The sequence below is a fragment of the Cupressus sempervirens genome, chromosome 8 (genome assembly GCF_028749045.1).
Source record: "Cupressus sempervirens isolate cs-2001-9-10 chromosome 8, ASM2874904v1, whole genome shotgun sequence".
NCBI lineage: Eukaryota > Viridiplantae > Streptophyta > Pinopsida > Cupressales > Cupressaceae > Cupressus > Cupressus sempervirens.
This window is the reverse complement of record NC_143125.1, coordinates 516,893,163-516,914,866: the sequence shown is the minus strand read 5'-3', so window position 1 is coordinate 516,914,866 and position 21,704 is coordinate 516,893,163. Positions and strand designations below refer to the sequence as shown.

General features: G+C 32.6%; 1 protein-coding gene across 1 annotated transcript; it reads right to left on the bottom strand.

Annotated features, from left to right (window-relative positions):
• Positions 1–16,741: 16,741 nt before the first annotated feature.
• On the bottom strand, positions 16,742–21,067 carry LOC149543466 (uncharacterized protein At4g28440-like). The gene is made up of 3 exons (XM_089796290.1): positions 20,971–21,067; positions 17,291–17,524; positions 16,742–17,109 (listed from the first exon to the last, which is right to left on the bottom strand). Exons 2-3 carry the CDS (start codon positions 17,505–17,507, stop codon positions 16,910–16,912), a joined length of 417 nt encoding a protein of 138 aa, XP_089652416.1. The 5' UTR covers positions 17,508–17,524; positions 20,971–21,067; the 3' UTR covers positions 16,742–16,909.
• Between the last annotated feature and the right edge of the window lie 637 nt (positions 21,068–21,704).

Here is a 21,704-nt window from a genome sequence, read left to right as displayed (position 1 = left end):
CTATCCCCTACTCTCTCTCTCTCTTCTCTCTCTCTCTCTCTCTCTCTCTCCTCTCTCTCTTACACACATTTCTATTCCCCCCTCTCTCCCCCTCTTCCACTCCCTCTCCCACTCCCTCTCCCATTGCCTACTCTCTCTTGAGCTACTTTTTCTTCCCCCCTCTCCCATTCCATACTCTCTCTCTTTCACACACATGCACTCCCATCCTCCTCTCTCTCAAGTTCTTCCTCTCTCACTCCATCTCCCATCGCCTACTCTCTCTCTCCCCCATCCCCTACTCTTAATCTCTCTCTCCCCAACCTATACTCTCTCTCACACTTCCTTTCAAAACACATCACTCCCCATCCTCCCTACTCTCTCTCCATCCCCTCCCTCTCTCTCTTCCTACTCTCTCCCATCCTTTACTCTCTCTCACTCTCCCTCTCCCCACCACCTACTCTCTCTATCTATCTCACCCCCTCTCCTCTCCATCCTCCGCTCTTTGGATCTCTCACACACACTCTCATCCTCCCTATCTCTCTCCCTCTCGCCTCTCCTACCACCTAATTTCTCTCCCCCATCCCCTACTCTCTCTTTGCTCTCCCATCCCCTACTTTGTCTCTCTTACACATTCCCATTCCCCCTCTCTCTCCCTCTCCCACCGCTTACTTTCTCTCCCCCATCGTCATACTCCTCTCTACCACCCCCTACTCTTTCTCACACTCACACTACTGACTACCTACTATCTCTCTCTCTCTCCCATCTTCTACAAGCTCTCTCTGCCTCTCCCACTCTCTCTCCCACTGCCTACTTTCTCTCCCCCCATCCCCTGCTCTCTCTCTCGTCTCACATCCCCGACTCTCTCACACTCTCACACTCTCCCCCATCCCCTACTCTCTCTCTCCTCTCCCATCACCTACTCTCTCAGACTCTCACTCTCTCCCATCCCCTACTCTATCTCTCTTACACATACACCCCCATCCCCCCTCTCTCTTTCCCTCTCCCACTACCTACTTTCTCTTGCCCATCATCGTACTCTCTCTCTCTCTACCACCCCCTATTCCTCACACTCTCACACTCTCTCCCATCCCTTGATCTATCTCTCTTACACACACACTCCCATCCCCCCTCTCTCTTTTCCTCTCCCACTACCTACTTTCTCTCCCCCATCATTGTACTCTCTCTCTCTGCCACCCCCCTACTTTCACACTTTCACACTCTCTCCCATCCCCTACTCTCTCACTTTCATAGATACACACACTCTTATCCCCCCACTCTTCTTCTTCTCTCCCATCCCCTACTCTCTACATCTTTCACACACACTCCCATCCCCCCTATTTCTCTCCCTCTCCCTCTCCCACTCCCACTCCCTCTCCTACTAACTACTATCTATCTCTCTCAAGTTCTCTTTCTTCCTCTCTTCTCTCTCTCTCTCTCTCTCTCTCCTCTCTCTCTCTCTCTCTCCTCTCTCTCTCTCTCTCCCCCATCCCTTCCTCTCACTCTCTCTCCCATCCCCTACTACTTTTCTCTCAAACTCTCACACTCTCTCGCATCCTTTACTCTATCTCTCTTATAAATAAATACACATTCCCATTCCCCCCCTCTCTCTCTCTCTCACAGTCCTTGCCCCACTGCCTACTCTCTCCCATCCCCTACTCTATCTCTCTTAAATGCTTCCATTCCACCTCTCTCTCCCTCCCACTCCCTCTCCCACCACCTACTCTCTCTCTCTCTCTCTCTCTCTCTCTCTCTCTCTCTCTCTCTCTCTCTCTCTCTCTCTCTCTCTCTCTCTCTCTCTCTCTCTCTCTCTCACTCACTCACTCTCTCCCTCTCTCTCCCATCCCTCTACCATTTCCTACTCTCTCTATCTCTCTCTCCTTCCCTCTCTCATTCTTGACTCTCTCTCTTTCACACACACACACCCATCCCCCCCTCTCTCCTCTTCCATCCCCTACTTTTTCTCTCACTTTCTCTCACTCTCCCACTGCCTACTCTCTCTCTCACTCTCACTCTCCCACTGCCTACTCTCTCTCTCACTCTCACTCTCTCCCTCTCCACTCTCTCTCTCTCTCTCTCTCTCTCTCTCTCTCTCTCTCTCTCTCTCTCTCTCTCTCTCTCTCTGCTATGCTCTAGTCTCTCTTAATTTTTCACACTCTCTCCTATCCCCTACTCTCTCTCTCTCTCTCTCTCTCTCTCTCTCTCTCTCTCTCTCTCTCTCTCTCTCTCTCACACACACACACACACACACACACACACACACACACACACATTTATATTCTCCCCTCTCTCCCCCTCTCCCACTCCCTCTCCCATCACCTACTCTCTCTTCCATCCCCTACTCTCTCTTGAGCTACTTTGTCTTCCCCCTCTCCCATTCCATACTCTCTCTCTTTCACACACATGCACTCCCATCCTCCTCTCTCTCAATTTCTTCCTCTCCCACTCTGTCTCCCATCGCCTAATCTCTCTCTCCCCCATCCCCTACTCTTAATCTCTCTCTCCCAACCTATACTCTCTCTCACACTTCCTCTCTCTCCCATCCCCTACTTTAAATCTCTTTCCCCCATCCCGCACTCTCTCTTTTCCACCCCTACTCTCTCTCTCTCTCTCTCTCTCTCTCTCTCTCTCTCATCCTATACTCTCTTTGCCACCCCTACTCTTTCTCACTTTCTCTCTCTCATCTTGTACTCTCTCCCCTCTCCTATCCCCTACTTTCTCTCTATCTCTTTCATGAACACACATAGCCATTCCCCTATCCCCTCCCCCCCACATAGTTCTCTTTTGCAACTTAGATCTTAATAGTGCATGTGCACCATAGCGCGCACGCGCTATTTAGAACTAAGGTTTAAATAGCGCGTATGTGTTATAGGGTGCACGCGCTATTTAAACCTTAATTAAACCAAAGCCTAAGGCTTGGTTTTACCTTGGAGATCCAACCCAAAGGTTTGGATTTGATGAACAGGCCTGAGATGTGTTTTCCAGCAAACATACAAAAAATGATTGTTTTTTCTTTTGTGCTCCCCTTCAAGATTTCTCATGGTTGGGTATCGATAAGATCAGGTTACATAGCATTATAGGTCTCTGTGTTAGCTATCTAGCCATATAATTTATTTTTAATTTGAACTATTTCAAGCCTTTCATCTATAATTTCTTTTGAATGTATGTTCATTTTTTGTCAAAAACCACCACGTACTAATTGGGCTATAGATTTTAGCTCATTCATCAAATTTTGTAATATTTTAATTTTTTAAAAACTAGACTCCATTCTACACACTTTGAAAAAAAAAAAATTGATTTTAGATTAGTTTTCAATTATTTATAGGGGGAGCACACAGATATTTCATGTTTTTGGGATGTTTCTACTTAAAAAATTCATTAAAAAAAAAATACACATTATAAAATTACTCAAAAAATCTAGGATAAACTACATAGTGTTAAGTAACTTTTGACCAGAGCGATTAAAGAATTTCAAAAAAAAAGTTAAAATTTTAGGGGGGCCACACTTTGTACTGTGTTATGTTTTTTTGGAATAAATAGTACCACTTTTTGTGGCCCCCTTTTTTGAGGACCTAAAACTAAACCATTTTGAAAAAAAATTAGTAGTTTAGAAACTAGATTCAAAGGACTACAACTTTTGTTTTTGTCATATCTCAAAATTTTGAGCTTAACTATCTTCAAATTCTTGTTGAAGTTCAAAATTTGTAGATTTCGGGAAAAAGGTGTCCACTTATACCCCCCTTTTGGCACCACAACTTTGTGCACTTACCCATACCTTGAATCCTTTGTAAGAAAAATATGCAAGAAAAGTTCTCACTCCTTCGAACCTTGCAACTAGAGAAAAAAGTCTCTCCATAGTCAACAGCTTCCTCTTGTTCATATCCCCTACAAACTAGTCTTGCTTTCTTCATTGTGACATCACCTTTCTCATTTAGCTTAGATCTAAATACCCACTTGGTTCTAATCACAATCTTAATTGTTGGCCTGGGAACCAATGTCTATGTCTTGTTCTTCTCTATTTGATCAATTTCCTCATTCGGTGCCTTAATCCAATCTTCATTCTACAGAGCATCTTTTACCAATTTAGATTCAACCTCACATAAAAAACATGTACAATTTTTGCACTTATTGATTTTCATGACTCCTTAATCTTTTCTTCCAATGATTTCTTCAAGTGTATGGTTCCTCCTTACATACTTTTCTAGGACAGGTTCAAGTCTTCTTTCTTCTTCATGTATTTCACTTGGTTCTACTTTTTTTTTTATCTCCTTTAGGTATCTTTGGTTGCAACTTGACATGGTATGTATGGTGTTTAGTTTCCACTCTCTAATATCCTGCTTCATTTTTTTGTGAATCAGCTCCTATAGCCTAATGCTTGACATATATTTTTTGTTGAACCTCAACAGTGCATGGTTGCTAATGCTTGACAACCTCTTTCTCTAGTTCAGGATAAGTAGTAGGTTCTCCTTCATCGAGGTAGACAAAGTTTATGTCATCTTCAATTTCTTTCTTACATTTTCTAAAAATTCATCAACTCTGACATTTTCACTTTCCACAATATTGTTAGTGTCAAAATTAAAATACTTATATGCCTTTCTTTTAGTAGAATATCCTAGGAATATACCTTCATTACTCATTCCAAAAAAAATTTGTTTCCTTGCATCTTTCAATATGTGAAACTTTCTTCCAAAAACTTTGAAATGATTCACATTAGATGCATAACCATACCAATGTTCAAAAGTTTTTTTGTTTATACAATTCTTAAGTTGAACTCAATTCAGAGTATAGACTGCAATACTTACATCTTTTGTCCAATACTTTTGTGAAATATTCTTCTCCATCATTAGTGTCCTTGCATGGTCCATGATTGATCTATTCCTTCTTTCAACTATCCCATTCTATGATGGAGTCCTTGTTGCTCTCATTTGTCTCTTGATTCCTTTGTCACTGCAAAATACATTGAACTCATTTTATATTAATTCACCTCCTTTATTTTATCTCAAGCACTATGGAATATTTCCTATTTCTTCTTAAACTCTAGCTAAAGACAACTTAAACATTTGAAATGCATCATATTTTTCCTTAATAAACATCACAATCATCATTCTAGAGAAATCATCAACAAATAGAATGAAATATTTGTCACCATAATAGCTTTTCACTCCTATAGGACCATATAAATTTGTGTAAACTCTTCCCACATTTTATTTATAGTAGTACACTCCTTCACATGATCAAATTTAGCATAGCTTAGGGAAGATTCAAGATTTTTCATTATTAGATTATGCTCCTACTTCTCCTTCAGTTTTTCAATAGTCATTGGCCTAGGTACTTCAATGTATTCAATTTTGAAGTTATATATCCAGAATCTCCAACTACAAACAGATGCAATTTTATTATTCATTGTGATACACAGAATTTCTTCTTGTTCAACTTAGGTACCTCTCTCTTGTACATCTTGATATTTACCTTAAGTCCTTCAAACTTTCCTTACAAGCACCAAATTCTCTAATACCAATTGCTAGAATATTTAGAATGACTGAGAGGGGGTGTGGGTAGGGGGTGAATTATTTATCCTTAGGTCTAGATGTACCAATTTAATTTTTATTAACTTCAAAAAAATTAAACAATCTCATAAAACCACTTGGTCCATATAGAAACTCAACATCAACTTAATATATTATGATGCAAGGAGAAGTAAAAAGCTAGGGCCTGAAGCAAACCTAACTATCCAAACACCTTGTTGAGTAAAAAAATGGAAGAAAATAACACAAAGAATAATACCAAGGAGAGAAGGAATAAAAAATACTTCATTGATTCATCTAATCATCTACAGACATGCCCAATAGTGAGGCCTTCCATATTACTTCCAAAAAGACTTACAAAATTCTAGACTTATGATTTTCATAGATCCTTAATTTGGACTTCTAGCTCTCTTAACTTTGCGCACTCCTTCCCCATACCTAACCTAAACTTAAACACCCCTATTTATACTTGTCCAAAAAACTTACAAAAGATTCTAGATCATTACATAATAGAAGGATGACCTCAAAATGGTATGCACACATCCCAATATATGACCCTTACATTAAATTCATTACCCAAATTAAATACATAAGTCAGCTCAAACTAAGAACCAATCACAGAAAAACTTGGTCAAAGAAGGAATCAAGCATCATAAAACATTAGGTTCATTTAGTACATGAAATAACACTCAACCACCAAAGCACGTAACCAATACTAAACAACTTGGCCAATACTAAACAATTCAGGCAATACTGAACAACTAAGCAACAACTACAACTTGACAACCACTAGAAGTCGAAATTAACAAGAAAAATAAACAAAGATAAGTAGGATAGCAAGGCAACCTAGGATGCTCCTACATCATATTCATTCATCACTTAGCTCTCTATTTAGTATATGCTAACTAACAATAAATTAAAAATAGTAAATAGTGTGTATCACACATATAACATTTAGACATGTATAAGACCATTATTTATCATAAAAAACCAATTTGGAAAAAACCTCCAAGTAACATGATACCACTTTCACTCTTCTAAAGTGAGCTCAGTTAAGAGCTAACCATGTTAAAGGTTACAAAATGCATTGTTAGGTGTGACCCTAGAAAAGGATTTTATAACCCTATTAGGAGTGGTGTGGTTAGAGGATATTGGATCATTCCATTAGAATGCCACCTTGATTAAAGGATTTACAAAATGATTGTTAGGTCAACCTTGATTGAAGTATTTGGACTAATAAAATGGCTAGAAAGTAACAACTAGGTTTAATACATTCAAATACAACTCACTTTGCACATTTATATCCCCATTTAGCTTATTTTCTATTTCATTAACTGAACTTCATTATCATCTCCTTCTTTGATATTTTTGGCAACCCTTCAAGAAATTATACTTCAACAATCCTCTCACTTTTGTCTCCTACTCTATTCTTCACAGGTTCTCCACAAAATCACCAATCAACAATGAACAAAACTAAGAAAACATCACTTATGCCTCTTGAATAGGTAGCTATGATCTTTTTCTTCTTAAACATCATCATAGATCTTAGGGTTTGGTTAGATTCAAGAAATCTATCTATCTTCTTGTCCTTCTACTTCTTTTTTGATACTTTTAGAAACTTCTCCTTAAATCCTTGTCATTGGTCGCATAACAAACTCAATTCATCTATTAAATATGTCATCTCATCATTCCTTATCATCCATGTATTTTGAATATTTCAAAAATTCAACTATGCCACCCTCAAACTTGATTCTTTCACAAACTATTAATTTGCTGACACCCAGTCATCTGCTTGGTCAATGTTGTGTAGTTTGGTCACTATTGTTTTGTCTCAATTGGCTTTTACTGGGTCTCTCATTCTTCATGACACTTGGTAGCTACTATATTTTCTTCTTCTTCTTGCTTGGCCATAACTAACACTCAGGTAATACTATTTACTTGACCAAATCTTAATTTCCTTAATCTTTTACTTCATTAGCATAGTAAAATTGTCACTTGGCTAAGCTTAGCCTTTTACTCAAGTTCTTGCCTTCTCTTCTACACTTTAACTCAATTGCATGCTTCACTTCTTATGATGATTAAACAACATATTATCTTTTCAAACCTTAACCAGTCAAGTACCCATTGTAATTCCAACACACTTGGTCCTCTTTACTCAACAACTTCACTAGTTCATCTAGTTATCTCTCTTTTTAAATCCTCTTCATAAATCAACTAATATGACACTCTATACTATTAGGAATGTCTCTTAAGTAGGTTTGACATCAATGACAACATAAAAATTGTCCCAATTGTAGTTTCTGACATTGATTTGTGTCTTAAATTGTGCTAGTATTCTAGGAGAGCTAATTAGACTCACATAAAGGGGGTGATGTAGCTAAGGTAGAGGGTGACCTAGTGATTTGGTGCAAGGACTAGCATCATGTTATGGGTCAAGATTCTTTCTAACAACATAAATATAAAGAATAATTGATTTCTTTCTTCCTTTTAAATTATACTTATTTTTTAATTATGTTAATAAGAATAAAAGGAATAGAACTAACAACATTATTAAAAATGTTGACTGTGATTATGTCATATTTTTAGAATATATGAATTTTAAAGACTAATTCTATTAGGATTTGTTTGGTTATTGGAACTAGAAAATGTATTCAAAATTGATTAGATGGACGATTTGTTGAATGGGAAAAATGAAAATTCAAAATAATTTTAATTCCAATTCCAATTTCAATTCCACTTCTTGAGGTGGAATTAATAAATCTACATTTTAGATCAAAATGAGAATTCTAAACTCGCATTCCAATTCTAATTTGACTCATCCAAATTGTTGGCTCTTGATTTAACAAATTTAAAAATAACCAAGAAACCAGACCAATACATCTAAGGCTAGCAAATTCCTATGATGGATTCACGTGACTACAATTCTTGGACCAACTATAAGGCTAGACCCTTCTTCTTCTTCAGGGTCTACAAAACCTAGGTGGGTGTACCTTAAGGTTCTAATATATAGTACCAGTGAAAATAAACATAAAATTTAAACCTATTAATAGCAAATGAAACCCTTATACCTTTTGATACATATGTAATAACATAGGAACAAAATAGCTACAAATCATAACCTATGAACCCATAAGCCAAGTGAGGGATAATTCCATTCAACCCACTATAAAACATGAAAAGCTAAACTAATTTTGATTAAAATAATTTGTGCAAATGACCTTTATCCTAGCTTGCATCTAATTTAGTGATTAGTGCCTTATCCATTGCAACATAGAATCACTTCCAGCAAGAGGACCTAACTTGATTGCCTTACAATTAAGTATATCAACTGAAATCTCCAAACTCCATTCTTACTAGCATCCCCTCCATACACCCAAAAACCCTATCAAAACATTGAATCATTTACTTAACTCCATGAATTAAAAGTAACAATAGATCTGATACATGACTCATGCAAGTTGTCTTAAATTAAATGAACCTTAATTATGCAATCACAAAGTTAACAACATATGAAGAATTAGGAGATAAAAATAAGAGAACAAAGATGATTCATTTTAAATTCCCTTTTGTATTTATCCTTGGAAAGACTAAATACATTAACTGGTAACACTAAATAAAACTTAGGATATATTACATGATCTATCATCAATTTCATTATCTCAAAGAAATAAGACATGAAATGAACCCAGAAACTTGCACAAGAATGGATGTGTGGCCTTCACCACTAGAGCTCTACTCAACAGATAGGAAGTAAAACCAACCAACAACTTGGTCTCATAGTAAAAAATTAGAAACTCTACAATGGATGAGAAAGAGAAAGATATAAAAGAAGAATGGAATCCCAAATTTGATATGGAAGTGACATGTGACCACTTGAATCTCCATTCCTTACTATTGTAAAAGCTCTCTCATCTTTCTACCCATGAGATCTGATTTTGTTTTCAAAATTATTTTGTAACAAACCCAAAATATCTCTTCCTCAATGATGAAAAACCCTTCTATTACTAAAATATTTGAAAGCATCATGAAATGTTGATAATGGTTTGATTTAACTAATTTGGAGATGACAAAACTCACCCATAACTATATTTTACTGCCTTTCACTTTGTTCACCATTTCACTAGGAATTGGATCTAAACTACCTCAACTAAATTAAACTAAAAAGTGGGTACTTGAGACAAATCCTTGCATAACTCTAACTAGGGACCTCTTGTGCAAAAAGAAACTCTAGAAATGAAAAGTTTGTTTTCTCTTGATTTCGGTGATATATAATTCTCATATACGGGCTTATCAAAAACTCTCAGAATCTTGCTTTGAAAATTAGGTTCTACTTGTGACTTTAGACTACACTTCATTTGGAAATATTTAACCTTTTCTTAAAGTCTAAACTATAGAATTAAATCAAACTTTATTTAAAATTCCTTAGGCATGTGATTTTCAGAGAAAATATTAAAAAATTAATTCTTTTATACCTAGTTGATTTTCCCTCTATTTTTCAATCTTGATCAAACCTACTGACCAACCCTCTACCATGTGTCATCACTAGATTGGCTTGTTTCCTTCTTAATCACCTAACAACCTCCACCTGGGTGCCAAATGTCACCACTTTATTGGTTACCTATTACACCATGTCATCGAGCCATGTCATCGCACCACGTCACTGCCACATCATCAGTCGCTATGTTTCTATCCCAGTCGACAATTTTCCATGTCATCATGTCATAGTGACCACATGACACATGTCAATTTCCACCATGTCAGCACCTAGTCAACATGCCATGTCACTGTCCTATCATCATGCCACCTCAGCTTGTCACATATTGCCACTTGTCACTCTATGATTCATTTTCAGGTTCCACATCATTTTGTTGATTTTCATATTCATTCAAAATTATACCTTTTACATCCTTGAGCCACGGGTGGGACCCACCATGCAAGGTTGTGGCTTCAAAAGGGCCATGTCTTGTTAGACACCATGAATTATGTGCTCTTGTATTTAAACAAGTAGAAATGACCTCTCAGAATAGATGTGGGATAAAACTTTTCATTCTTTTAACCAAAACCAATGCTCCTAGGCCTGAGAATAAACATCCCTCTCTATAACTCTTCATTGCGCATCAATCGATCTTTTAATGATCTGCTAGACTTCAAGCACCTAACACCTCTTAACCTTCTTCAAACTATGCATCAATGCGTATTTTTTGTTTTGCATGGTTGAGACTTTCCCCTGATCCTCACTCCTTCTTTCCTTTGGTTGCCATGTCACATTCACTAAAATTTGAGCAAGTTCCTATAGCAACATGGTGCCTACTATCGATCTAGGGGAGATTTGATGGTACCAATCACCCAACATCTTTTCTGAGTGTGAATCCACATGGCTCATGACACAAAACCAACTTTGACATCTTGGTGGGGCTCTTTATGATAAGTGGTCTCTATGACACTATCTTTTAATTAGGTCCCACCACATTATAATTCCATGAGCGGTCACCATGTCACTATTGACAAAGTTCGCACAAGTTTTGGTGGCAACATAGTGACCACCGTGACTCTACAAAAATTTGGTGTCATGAAAAGAAAAAATGGCACGTTCTTTCCCTGGTACCTCCTTTACTACCCTTGACACTTCTAACATCCCATCATGTTAACACAGCTCATTAATGATAAATAGAATTTATGGTGCTAGTATTTACTTTTGGAGCCATCATGTTTCTCTTTTGTGGGAGGTCACCATCTCACAATCAGTAAAAACCTTGCAATTCTTGGTAGTGACATCATGACCACCGTTAATCTAAAAAGATCTAATAGCATAGGAAAAGCAATTTACAACCATACTAAATTTTAACTAGGTCGTATAGGTGGTACTTGCTTAGTCGCCATGTTGCATGCTATAAAATGAATTCAATTTTCTATAATGACATAGCAACCAACATAGATCTTAGAAGGATCTAACGGTAAATTTTTTTTTTTTGGAGATTATGATGTTGGATACAATTGTTCAATTATTTGTTGTCTTTGATGTTACATAAATGTCATATCAGTTATCAGTCAGAGTCTACCTAGCTCAGTTGGTCAACAAGGCAAAAGACAAAGTCTACCAAGCTCAGTTGGTTTACAAGAAGATTCATAGTGTCTACTGAGCATTCTCAGACTTTACCTTTTGCAGGCAGTTATTACTGAGCTTTCAAGGTTAGCAAGGAAATTCAATGTCTACCAAGCTTACTCTGTCATCAAAGGAAAATATGGCAGAGAACAATTCTTACCAAGCTCTTAGGAAATTTAGTTCTTACCAAGTTCACTCAGTAGCTAAAGGATTTTGCAAAATTTGTAGTGTTAACCAAGTTGAGATGGAGTAGTGTTTACCAAGCAGGGTCAGCCAATGAAGGATTTCATTGTTTTGGAAAATAAAGTTTATTTGTTTAATATAATATTTGTAGTCGACTGATGTATGGTTTATAGGTGATTGTAACTTGTAATTGAGCCGACTTGATAATCTAAATGATATATATGACAAGTCAAGTTGTGAATTTTAAGTGTGATGAATTTTGTTGTGATATGAATGTGAAGGTGGACTGATTATTGTGAAGGATGATCAGAGATCATTGAGGAGCAGAAAAGCTATATTTGATCAAGGAAGATATAATGGTGTAGAATAGAGATTTGTAATTAGCAAATTCATTTGCATCTTATTTAGGTCAATTCATTGTTACTTTCTAACCATTGTAGCAATGATTCCAAAATCTCTTAACAGAGTTGGTTTAACAACTATTTTGTAAATCCTCTAACAAGGTGGACAATTCAGTTGAATTTTTCTAAAGACCTCTAGCAAGGCCACTCCCAACAGGGTGAATAAATCCTCTAATAGGGTCACAACTAATAGTGTGTTTTGTAACCTTTAACAGGGTTGGCTCCTAACAGGGCTCACTTTAGAAGAGTGAAAATTGGTAGCTAGTTACTTGGTGGTTTTTTCTATATTGGATTTCCACATTAAATTTGGTGTCTCTTGTGTTCATGTTATTTACTTTTTCATGCATGTTAATAATTATGAATGCTTAAAGAACAATAACAAGTTAATCTATCGAGTTATAGCATTTTTCTATGTGGCTACCAAGTATCAACAGTAACTAGTTATTTAAGACATCTAAGGGATCTGGATTTATTTTTGTGATAACTGATTCACCCCCGCCCCCCCCCCCCCCCCCCACCCACGTAGTTACTCCATCTATAATTCCAACATATGAGGCAAAAACAAAAACTCTTTAAAAATTTCACAAAAAATATACTTTTTCAAAAATGATTTTTCCTCCTCATTTTATAAGGTGGAAACATAAGACCTAAAGGGCTTGACACTCTACATTATTAGTAAATGTCTCTCAAGTAGGTTTGACATCAATGACAACATAAAAATTGTTCCAATTGCAATTTCCAACATTAATTTGTGTCTTAAATTGTGCAAGTAATTTGGGAGAGTTGATTAGACTCACATAAAGGGGGTGAAGTGACTTAGATAATAGAGTGATGTGGTTAGTGAGTGGACTTGTGAGAGAAATGCAAGTGGGTGGATTAATTAAGTAAAATGAATTATTTATTTTAAAGGTTAATTATTGTTGTATGGGTTTAATGTAGGATAACTATTGGTTAGTTGAGGTTTGAGGGATTTAACTAATTGAATTAATTAATCAGATGTTAGAAGGAGGAAATTTGGAATTAAATTAAAAAGCTTGTGTTTTTTATTTTATTTAATAGAGTAATAGCCTAGATTTAATTAACAAAATAAGACTACTGGTTGTTGTTTGATTATTAATTGATCTATAGTTGATTAATTAAATTAATTAACTATGTGATAAAATTAATTAATTAAATATTAAATATTAAATTAAAATACCTTAGAAGATGACTAAATATGATTATGTATTTTTGTGATCAAAATTAGGTGTCTACACATCTATATAAGCCAAATAATATGCAAAAAGAAAGAGATATTTACACTTACAATTTTTTTTAATTATTGATTAAAAAAAAGTTATATAAGTTATATAAGTGATATTGCTACCAGGATTCAACTATGTAGATTTTTTATTCAAATTCATTGACCCCTATATCATGAGTTGTGATTTACACATGAATCCATCTCTAATGAGAATAAATGGAACATTTAGCACTCATTGGATCTAGGTGATGCTCACAGACGTGAAGCATGAGATCACCTCTATGAGCATCACCTAGACCCAATGAGTGTTAAATATTGCATTTATTCTCATGAGAGATGTATTCATGTGTGAATCACTACTCATGATACATGGGTCAATAAGTTTGACTCAAAAAAACTACATAGTTGAATCTCAATAGGAAAATCACAATTTGACTTATTGTGGAAACTATCTCCTACTTAAATTATATAAGTTACAAAGACATTTTAAAATAAAAAATTACAAGCTAAAATAATTTATTCTCATTATTAAAATCTTTATAGAACTATATTTTTCTACATCCAAAATATTTTATGAGCCTAAATTAACAACATTTCTCACAAATTTAATATTCAAGAAAATAGTAAATAGATATTACATGGTAATGAAGCATGAGAAGAAAATAAACATACTTAAAACATCACATCATTTTAAGTTATTCAATGAAAATTCTACATCTTGTAGTCCAAAGAAAGAAAAGACATTAAAAAATATATATTTTGAATGTTTGTGTGATCTTTGAGCATTCTTTTTTTCATTATATACTAATTTATATATTAACTTTTCCACTTCATTGGATTTTTATGAGTATTATGCATGTTATAGAAAAGATTGTATGATTATGAATAATTAAGATTATATATTGTTATTTTTAAAATGGTAGAATGGAAACACTACTCCCAAAAACTAAACAAAATGATATAAGACTAGGACAAACTAGTGGAATTGCGTGGTTAATATATGGAATCATCTATGTGATAGAATTAATTTATTAGTTATTAAAACTAAAATATAATTCCATGCAATTAATTAGATATTTAAAACTTTATTTCAATATAATCTTATTTAATATTTATTTAATAATATTAATAAATCAAGAATTCAATCCCAACATTTAATACGATCAATACCCAACCTAAAATTTATTTTATTTTATTCTGTTTATCAATTCCCATTCTTAAAATCAAGCTACCCAAACAAAATAAAGATAATTTTAATGTAACAATTTAATCCCAACATTTAATACGATCAATACCCAACCTAAAATTTGTTTTATTTTATTCTATTTATCAATTCCCATTCTTAAAATCAAGCTACCCAAAAATAAAGACAATTTTAATGCAACAATTGACCATTCTACTTCTTTAAAATCAAATAAAGGACAAACAAATTTTTGGTGGCAGACAAGAAGAGGAGCTTGTCAACAACAGAATCATTTCCTTTCTTGAAAAACATATCAGATAATGATATTATTCTATACGCATTATATTTTATGTATTATATTTGTTATTCATAAACAGAGATTGTATTGTTTACATTATTTTGTCAAATACAAAAGATTTCTTCTAAGTTAGAAGAATGAAAAATGATATTTACAAAAATACGTTTATAATTGTAATCACAAGAATTTAGATGATTAAACTGTGGATGGTTACAAATAATTATCCAAAGTAAAAGTGGACTCAAACAATGGATCATTGGAATTGAATTCTTTTGAAAGTGAAATGAATATTAGGGTCAATTAACTCGAGGCATAATCTTTAAAGCGTTTATTTTGTTGTTGAAATTTAGGATGATTTGATTCTTATTTATATTTGAAGGAATAAAGTACGGTTTACATTAATAGTTAAACAAAATGATCATGGATAAAAATGAGGAGAGGATTTCATACATAAGTACGGTTTAAAATTGAGTTGACGAGATTATTATTATTACTTTTCTATTATTAAAAAATAATTGTTCATAGATAGTTTTGTTTATCATCTTTTACATTAAATTTAAATTAATTAAAAAAATATAATGTATTTCTTTTGATTGTTGGTATTATATATTTTATAAATAAATTTTATTATAAAAAAATTGACAACATTTGTGTAATATATATAAATACACTATTACAAAAATCAATTGATATACAACTATAATTTAATTTACAAAACATAAAACAATAATATAGTAATAGTAGTACGTTATATAAAGATATGATAAGAATTTAATTAATATTAATAAAATAATTTAATATAAATTAAAATATAGTCTACATATTTTTTGTTTTTAATGTTACTATGTTAAAGACATAATTTTAGTTACTCATTATTAAATCATACTTATATTAAGAAGACAACTCATTATTAACCGTCAACTTCTATTTTAAAAATATAGAAATAAAATTACTAAAAAATTCTCAAAATTATTAATAAAAATGTAAATCATACTTCCATGACATGTATATTGAAAAGAAAAGCATGTATATTGAAAAGAAAAGAAGGGATTATGTATATTAACTAAACAAATAAACTTACTTATATTAAGATTAAGAAGATCAGATCATAATAAGATTGCTAAAACAATAAAACAAGAAATCAAATATACACTAAATGGTACTTATATTAAGAAGACAACTCATTATTAAATCGTCAACTTCTATTTTAAAAAAATAGAAATAAAATTACAAAAGAATTTTCAAAATAATTAATTAAAATGTAAATCACATTTCCATGACTCGTTATTAAACTGTCAACTTCTATTTTTAAAAAATAGAAATTAATAAAGAATTCTGAATATTATTAATTAAAATGTAAATCAGATTTCCAAGACAGGCGACATGTATATTGAAAGGAAGTGATTGTATATATTAAATAAACAAATGAACTGATTAAGATTAAGAAGATCCAATCATAGATTACTAAAACAAGAAATCAAATATACACTAAATGCATTCTATACATTTGTACACTAATATAGACCAATTAAATCATTATTTAAATAATAATTAGAAAAATCTAAAGCTAAAAAAATCCTGTACATTTATATAAGAATATAGACCCATTAAATCATTATTTAAATAGTAATTTAAAAAAAAAAAAAACTAAAGCTAAAAACATCCTATACATTTATACACTAATATACACCAATTAGATCATTATTTAAAAAATAAATCTAGAATTAAAAACCCACTTATCAAGATAGACAAACAAAAGTTTCCAAAGCTTATAAAACCAACACAAGATAGATAAACACCTTATACTTTCAAATTCAAAACAAACCCACTTATCAACATTGGTAAACGCCATATACTTAATTCAAATGTCATTAATCTTGCAAGGATGAATCTACATAACCAAACATCAAAATTTTCCAAACTTAAAAAATTTCGAAAAGTATATAAGCAGAAGTTAGTTCCAGTAAGGCCATGACATTGATTGAGTGAAGAAGACATCAATCCTCTTGAGGCTTGACTGATTCATGCTCTACAAGTGAGAGGTTGTTGTCATGTTTCACTTGAAAATCATCTTCTTCTCCAAGTTGAGTCACTTCAACCCTCCCCCATTTATCAACTGCCAGCCTCATCGATGTCTTGAACATGTCTATCTTTGCATTGCGTAGAATTACAGCACTCCCAGGCTTCATTAACTCAACTGTTCATCACACATTAAAACAAATATGAGTAGTTAGCCAAAATATATATATTATATTTATAAATGTGTCAAAGATTCAATAAGGTTGTAATTAAAAAGTACTTATAAGATTTGAACCACCCAATCTCTTAAAATAAAAATAACATAGCAGTGCATAAATATAAAGTAAAGTGAACTTTACCTTGCTCATTCCTGGCGGTGAAGATAACAACACCAGTATCATCTCCTACCAAACATTCAGCGATTCTCATGTGAGGCCCTTCTGCTTTTCCCTTTTGCACAACTATGCTTGAACTTATCACCTTCACGGTTAGTGTGTGACCAGATGTCCCTGGACGTAACTGTTCCACTTTTGTGAATATCGGTTTCCTCAGCTCTGACTTTGATGCTGCTGCCATCTCTAATATTAATATCCCTACAATTCTCAAATTAAGTAGTCAAGAAAATACATACCATTCAAATAGTAATGAAAATTATTAGAGAAAAAAGGCCCAAATATAACACAAGTTATACTTGTATGAAAGCATGAAATACAATGAAAAGGATCTGCCATATCAGGGATTATTTTTCTTGTAGCCTACAATGAAGAGAACTATTTGCATTCTAATGCATCAGATTTTATAGTAAATTATGGTTGATGTTACTAAAAGTTAGTTCAGCCAGCTAGTTTGTTTGTGAAGAGTTATGTGAAACTCTTAGATATAGGCATGAACATATACAAATTCACGGGTGTTAAGTGGCATGTATCATTCTTACCTTAAATATCACCTTGAATGTGAAACTCTTACATATAAGCATGAACATATACAAATTCACGGGTGTTAAGTGGCATGTATCATTCTTACCTTAAATATCACCTTGAATGTGAAACTCTTACATATAAGCATGAACATATACAAATTCACGGGTGTTAAGTGGCATGTATCATTCTTACCTTAAATATCACCTTGAATGTGAAACTCTTACATATAAGCATGAACATATACAAATTCACAGGTGTTAAGTGGCATGTATCATTCTTACCTTAAATATCACCTCATTCAAGGTTTTAAGAGGTAAATTAAAACAATATAATTAAATATATGAAGTGGGCAATCTCTATTAATCTAAATTATATTTAACATATTTAAATTAATTTTATTTATTTAAATAATTTATTTATTAAAATATATTTTTGTTCTCTATTAAAAAGCTTGTTTATTATTTATAACATTAAACATGTTTTTTCTTAACTTCTTTCAAATATAGAAAATATAATTTCATTTTTAAGATAGATAACAATATTATAATTAAAATTCTATTTTTTCTTAACTTTCTTCAAATATAGAAAATATAATTTTATTTTTTAGATAGATAACAATATTATAATTTCATTTTTAAGATAGATAACAAAATATTATTTCTATAGTTTATTCATTAAAAAAAATTTTAATAATTAAGAAATAATTTTTCCTTAATACTTATATTTTCTAAGATGTCTTTTGAGTAAAATTTTGAGTTCAACTAGAGTGAAATTACAGTCAAGATATCTAGACACTATCATTGGGCCCTTTGGTCTAATGGTCTAGACTTAAATCTATAGTCTAATTTCAAAAATCAAATTCCAAATGAAAATAAAATAATAGTATTATTGTGATGTTTCTTCTAAATAAAACTTATTTTCATAAAATAATCAAATAATAAATAAAGTAGTAGGACCATAAAAAAACACATTCCTTTTTTCTTATTGAACTCTCAATAATTGAGCAATGAGAATAATATGGCATTGGTATTATATTCATATTGATTAAGAATAAAAAATGGTAAAAGAATACATAAAACATGTCACATTACAATACACAAACAGTAACCCCTATTTACTTATTCAGTTTATTACAAAACAAATCTGACTCAGGTTTCATTTTACCATTATCTTCATGTTGACTAGGAATAAACATAGTAGAAATTCCACAAAACATGTCACATTAAATAATATTCCACTTCCTAATTTTTGCACACCACTTCTAGATTTCACTTTACCCTTATCTTCATGTTGACTCTATTTCAAGTATGCTTTTAGTATAAAAGTAGAATTAATGATTTCAATATGCCTATTTTCTATATTCCTTTTATTTCAATGCATCTTAAAAGTCAAAATTACACATTAATGGGGTCCAACATGTTGGATCACAACAAGACAAATAACCTACAAAACATAGTACATTAAAAAATATTTTTAAATTATTTTAAAAAATTCTAATGACTTACTCTTACTATTGTTGATTGTACATTAAAAGTAACCACAAGACACTACTTTGTCCATTGTGTTTTTGTGATTACTTAAAGTAGAAAAGAAGATTTAAATAGATCTTTGATCTCAAATCTAGTCATAACCAAAGAAAGAAATCATCTTTTTTCTTCATGTTTCATTCTTACGTTTTCTCATTAATTGAACTCAAGTAATCTTGACCACAAAAATTAATTGAACTCAAATCATACCCATCACCTTCAATTTTTAAGATTACATTAATAAAAAATATTAAATGCATACCTTTTTCAAGTTTTGATCTAGTCACATTGAGAAAAATATGATATTATATATATGCATATTAATAATGTTCACAAGACAAGATCTAAAATGCATCATTCTTAAAGAAATGTTAGAAAATAATGTATAATTTTTTTTTTTTACATTTCAAGAATAATATAATATTATATCCATGTATATTTATTATAATTACAAAACAAAAGATTCTATATTAACAAGAAAAAATAGAAAAACACATGGCTTGAATAAATGCAAATTTAGAACAATAATTTTATATCCAACTATTTTAGTAATAACAATGACAAGACAAAGGATTTCTAAGCACACTATATCAATAAGCCATTGACGTTGACATGTAATCCAAATGTATATTATACCCAAAATTATTTGGACCACAACCAAGAGTCTATCCCTTCCCTTATCAAACAGGTGTCCTATCTCATAAGTAGACAACTTGACAACAACTCATAAACCCAACCCATTGTCCTAATAGAAGCTTGAACCTAAATGGAGCACAACAATAATTTTGACCATCTATCAATGGCCTATACCCTAACAATAGCTTTATCCATGCAATGTTATTAATAATCACTTTATTGAAAAAGTCATGACATTTATCACTTTACCCATACAAAGTACTCAATTATCACAAGAAAAAAATGTATCAAGAATAACCCATTCACCAAAATGCTTCAAAAGACAAAACATACTTTATAAACTTTCAACAATTTGATGCAAATCATAACACATCTTTAAAAAAAAATTAAAATGCATCTCTTTCCAACAACTTTCCCAAGAAATGTCTTTGGCCAAATGGTCCCCAAGTCAAAAAGCAGAAAAGTACAGTGAAATTCACCTATGAATGAAACATCAAATCAAGTGCCTTGGGACATTATAAGAGATATTGTGGAGAAACTTGTAAAGCAGATTCCAACAGTCCACCATGGTATTTGCCATTTGAAGACTTCAACCAAAATTAATCAAGCATTAAATCATTACTGTTCTCTATTTATAAATGGAAGGATTTAATGATTAAAATATACCAACATCCACTAAAACCAATCTGAAATAACAAAAATTCAAAGCAAAAACTATAACTATTCCGATCTTTCATTTTCACAAATCATATGAGTTCTTAATTCACAGAAAGCTTACGAAAGGTTCCATATTGATATTCTAGAACAGGTGGGGAGAAAGAAATAGAATGTCCAGTCTCAATCACATCAAACAAAGGCATGAAAATGGAAATGAATAAGAGCCCAGATCATAAACATGACAGATATAAAGGGAATTAATAATTGAAACTTGTGAAGTTGAAAAGGAAGATAGCGTACCGCTTCAGATGTTTGCAAGACAGAGAATGAATGAATGAATAAGAATTCCCAATTGCTTGCACCGACAAAAGAAACTGGTTTTTTCTTAAGATATTTATAGTGATTTAAAAAGAAAACGGTTTGCTACTTGGTCTAAATTGCTTGCACGTCATTCATTGCTTCAATTATTACTGCGAATCGTGTCAAGAATATGGGCAGCTGTTTATTTTTAACTCAATAATGGTTGCTGTCAACTGCAGAGAGAATATTATTGAGTGACTATTTGTAACATCTTTCTTTACTCTTCTTTCACATGCGTCTCCCACACCTTTGTCAAGTGTCTTGTGTCTCCATATTTGGTATGCTAGTTTCAGATGCAAATTATTAGAGTTTGTAGAATTTATGTTAATGGGGAAGTTTGAATGAAGTAAAGGGAAGCAATATCTCTATTTAAGGTTTGTTCATTCAATCTTGATTATCATTTTAAGTAGTTTTGATAATATGTTTAATTTTATTTTTTTGTTTGTCCGTAGTGCATAAGTTATAACCATTTAGAGTTAGTTCATTCAATCTTGATTTGGATTAAGTAGTATAGTTCATAGGCTTAATTTTTTATTTGTCTAGGTGTATATTGTTAGGAATAAGGTGTCTCAACCTTGTATAATTCCTATTCTTATTATTATTTGTTTTGTAAAATGTATTTTTGTAAATAATATGTAAATGTGAGTGTACATGTCTAGTTGGCATGTTCATCA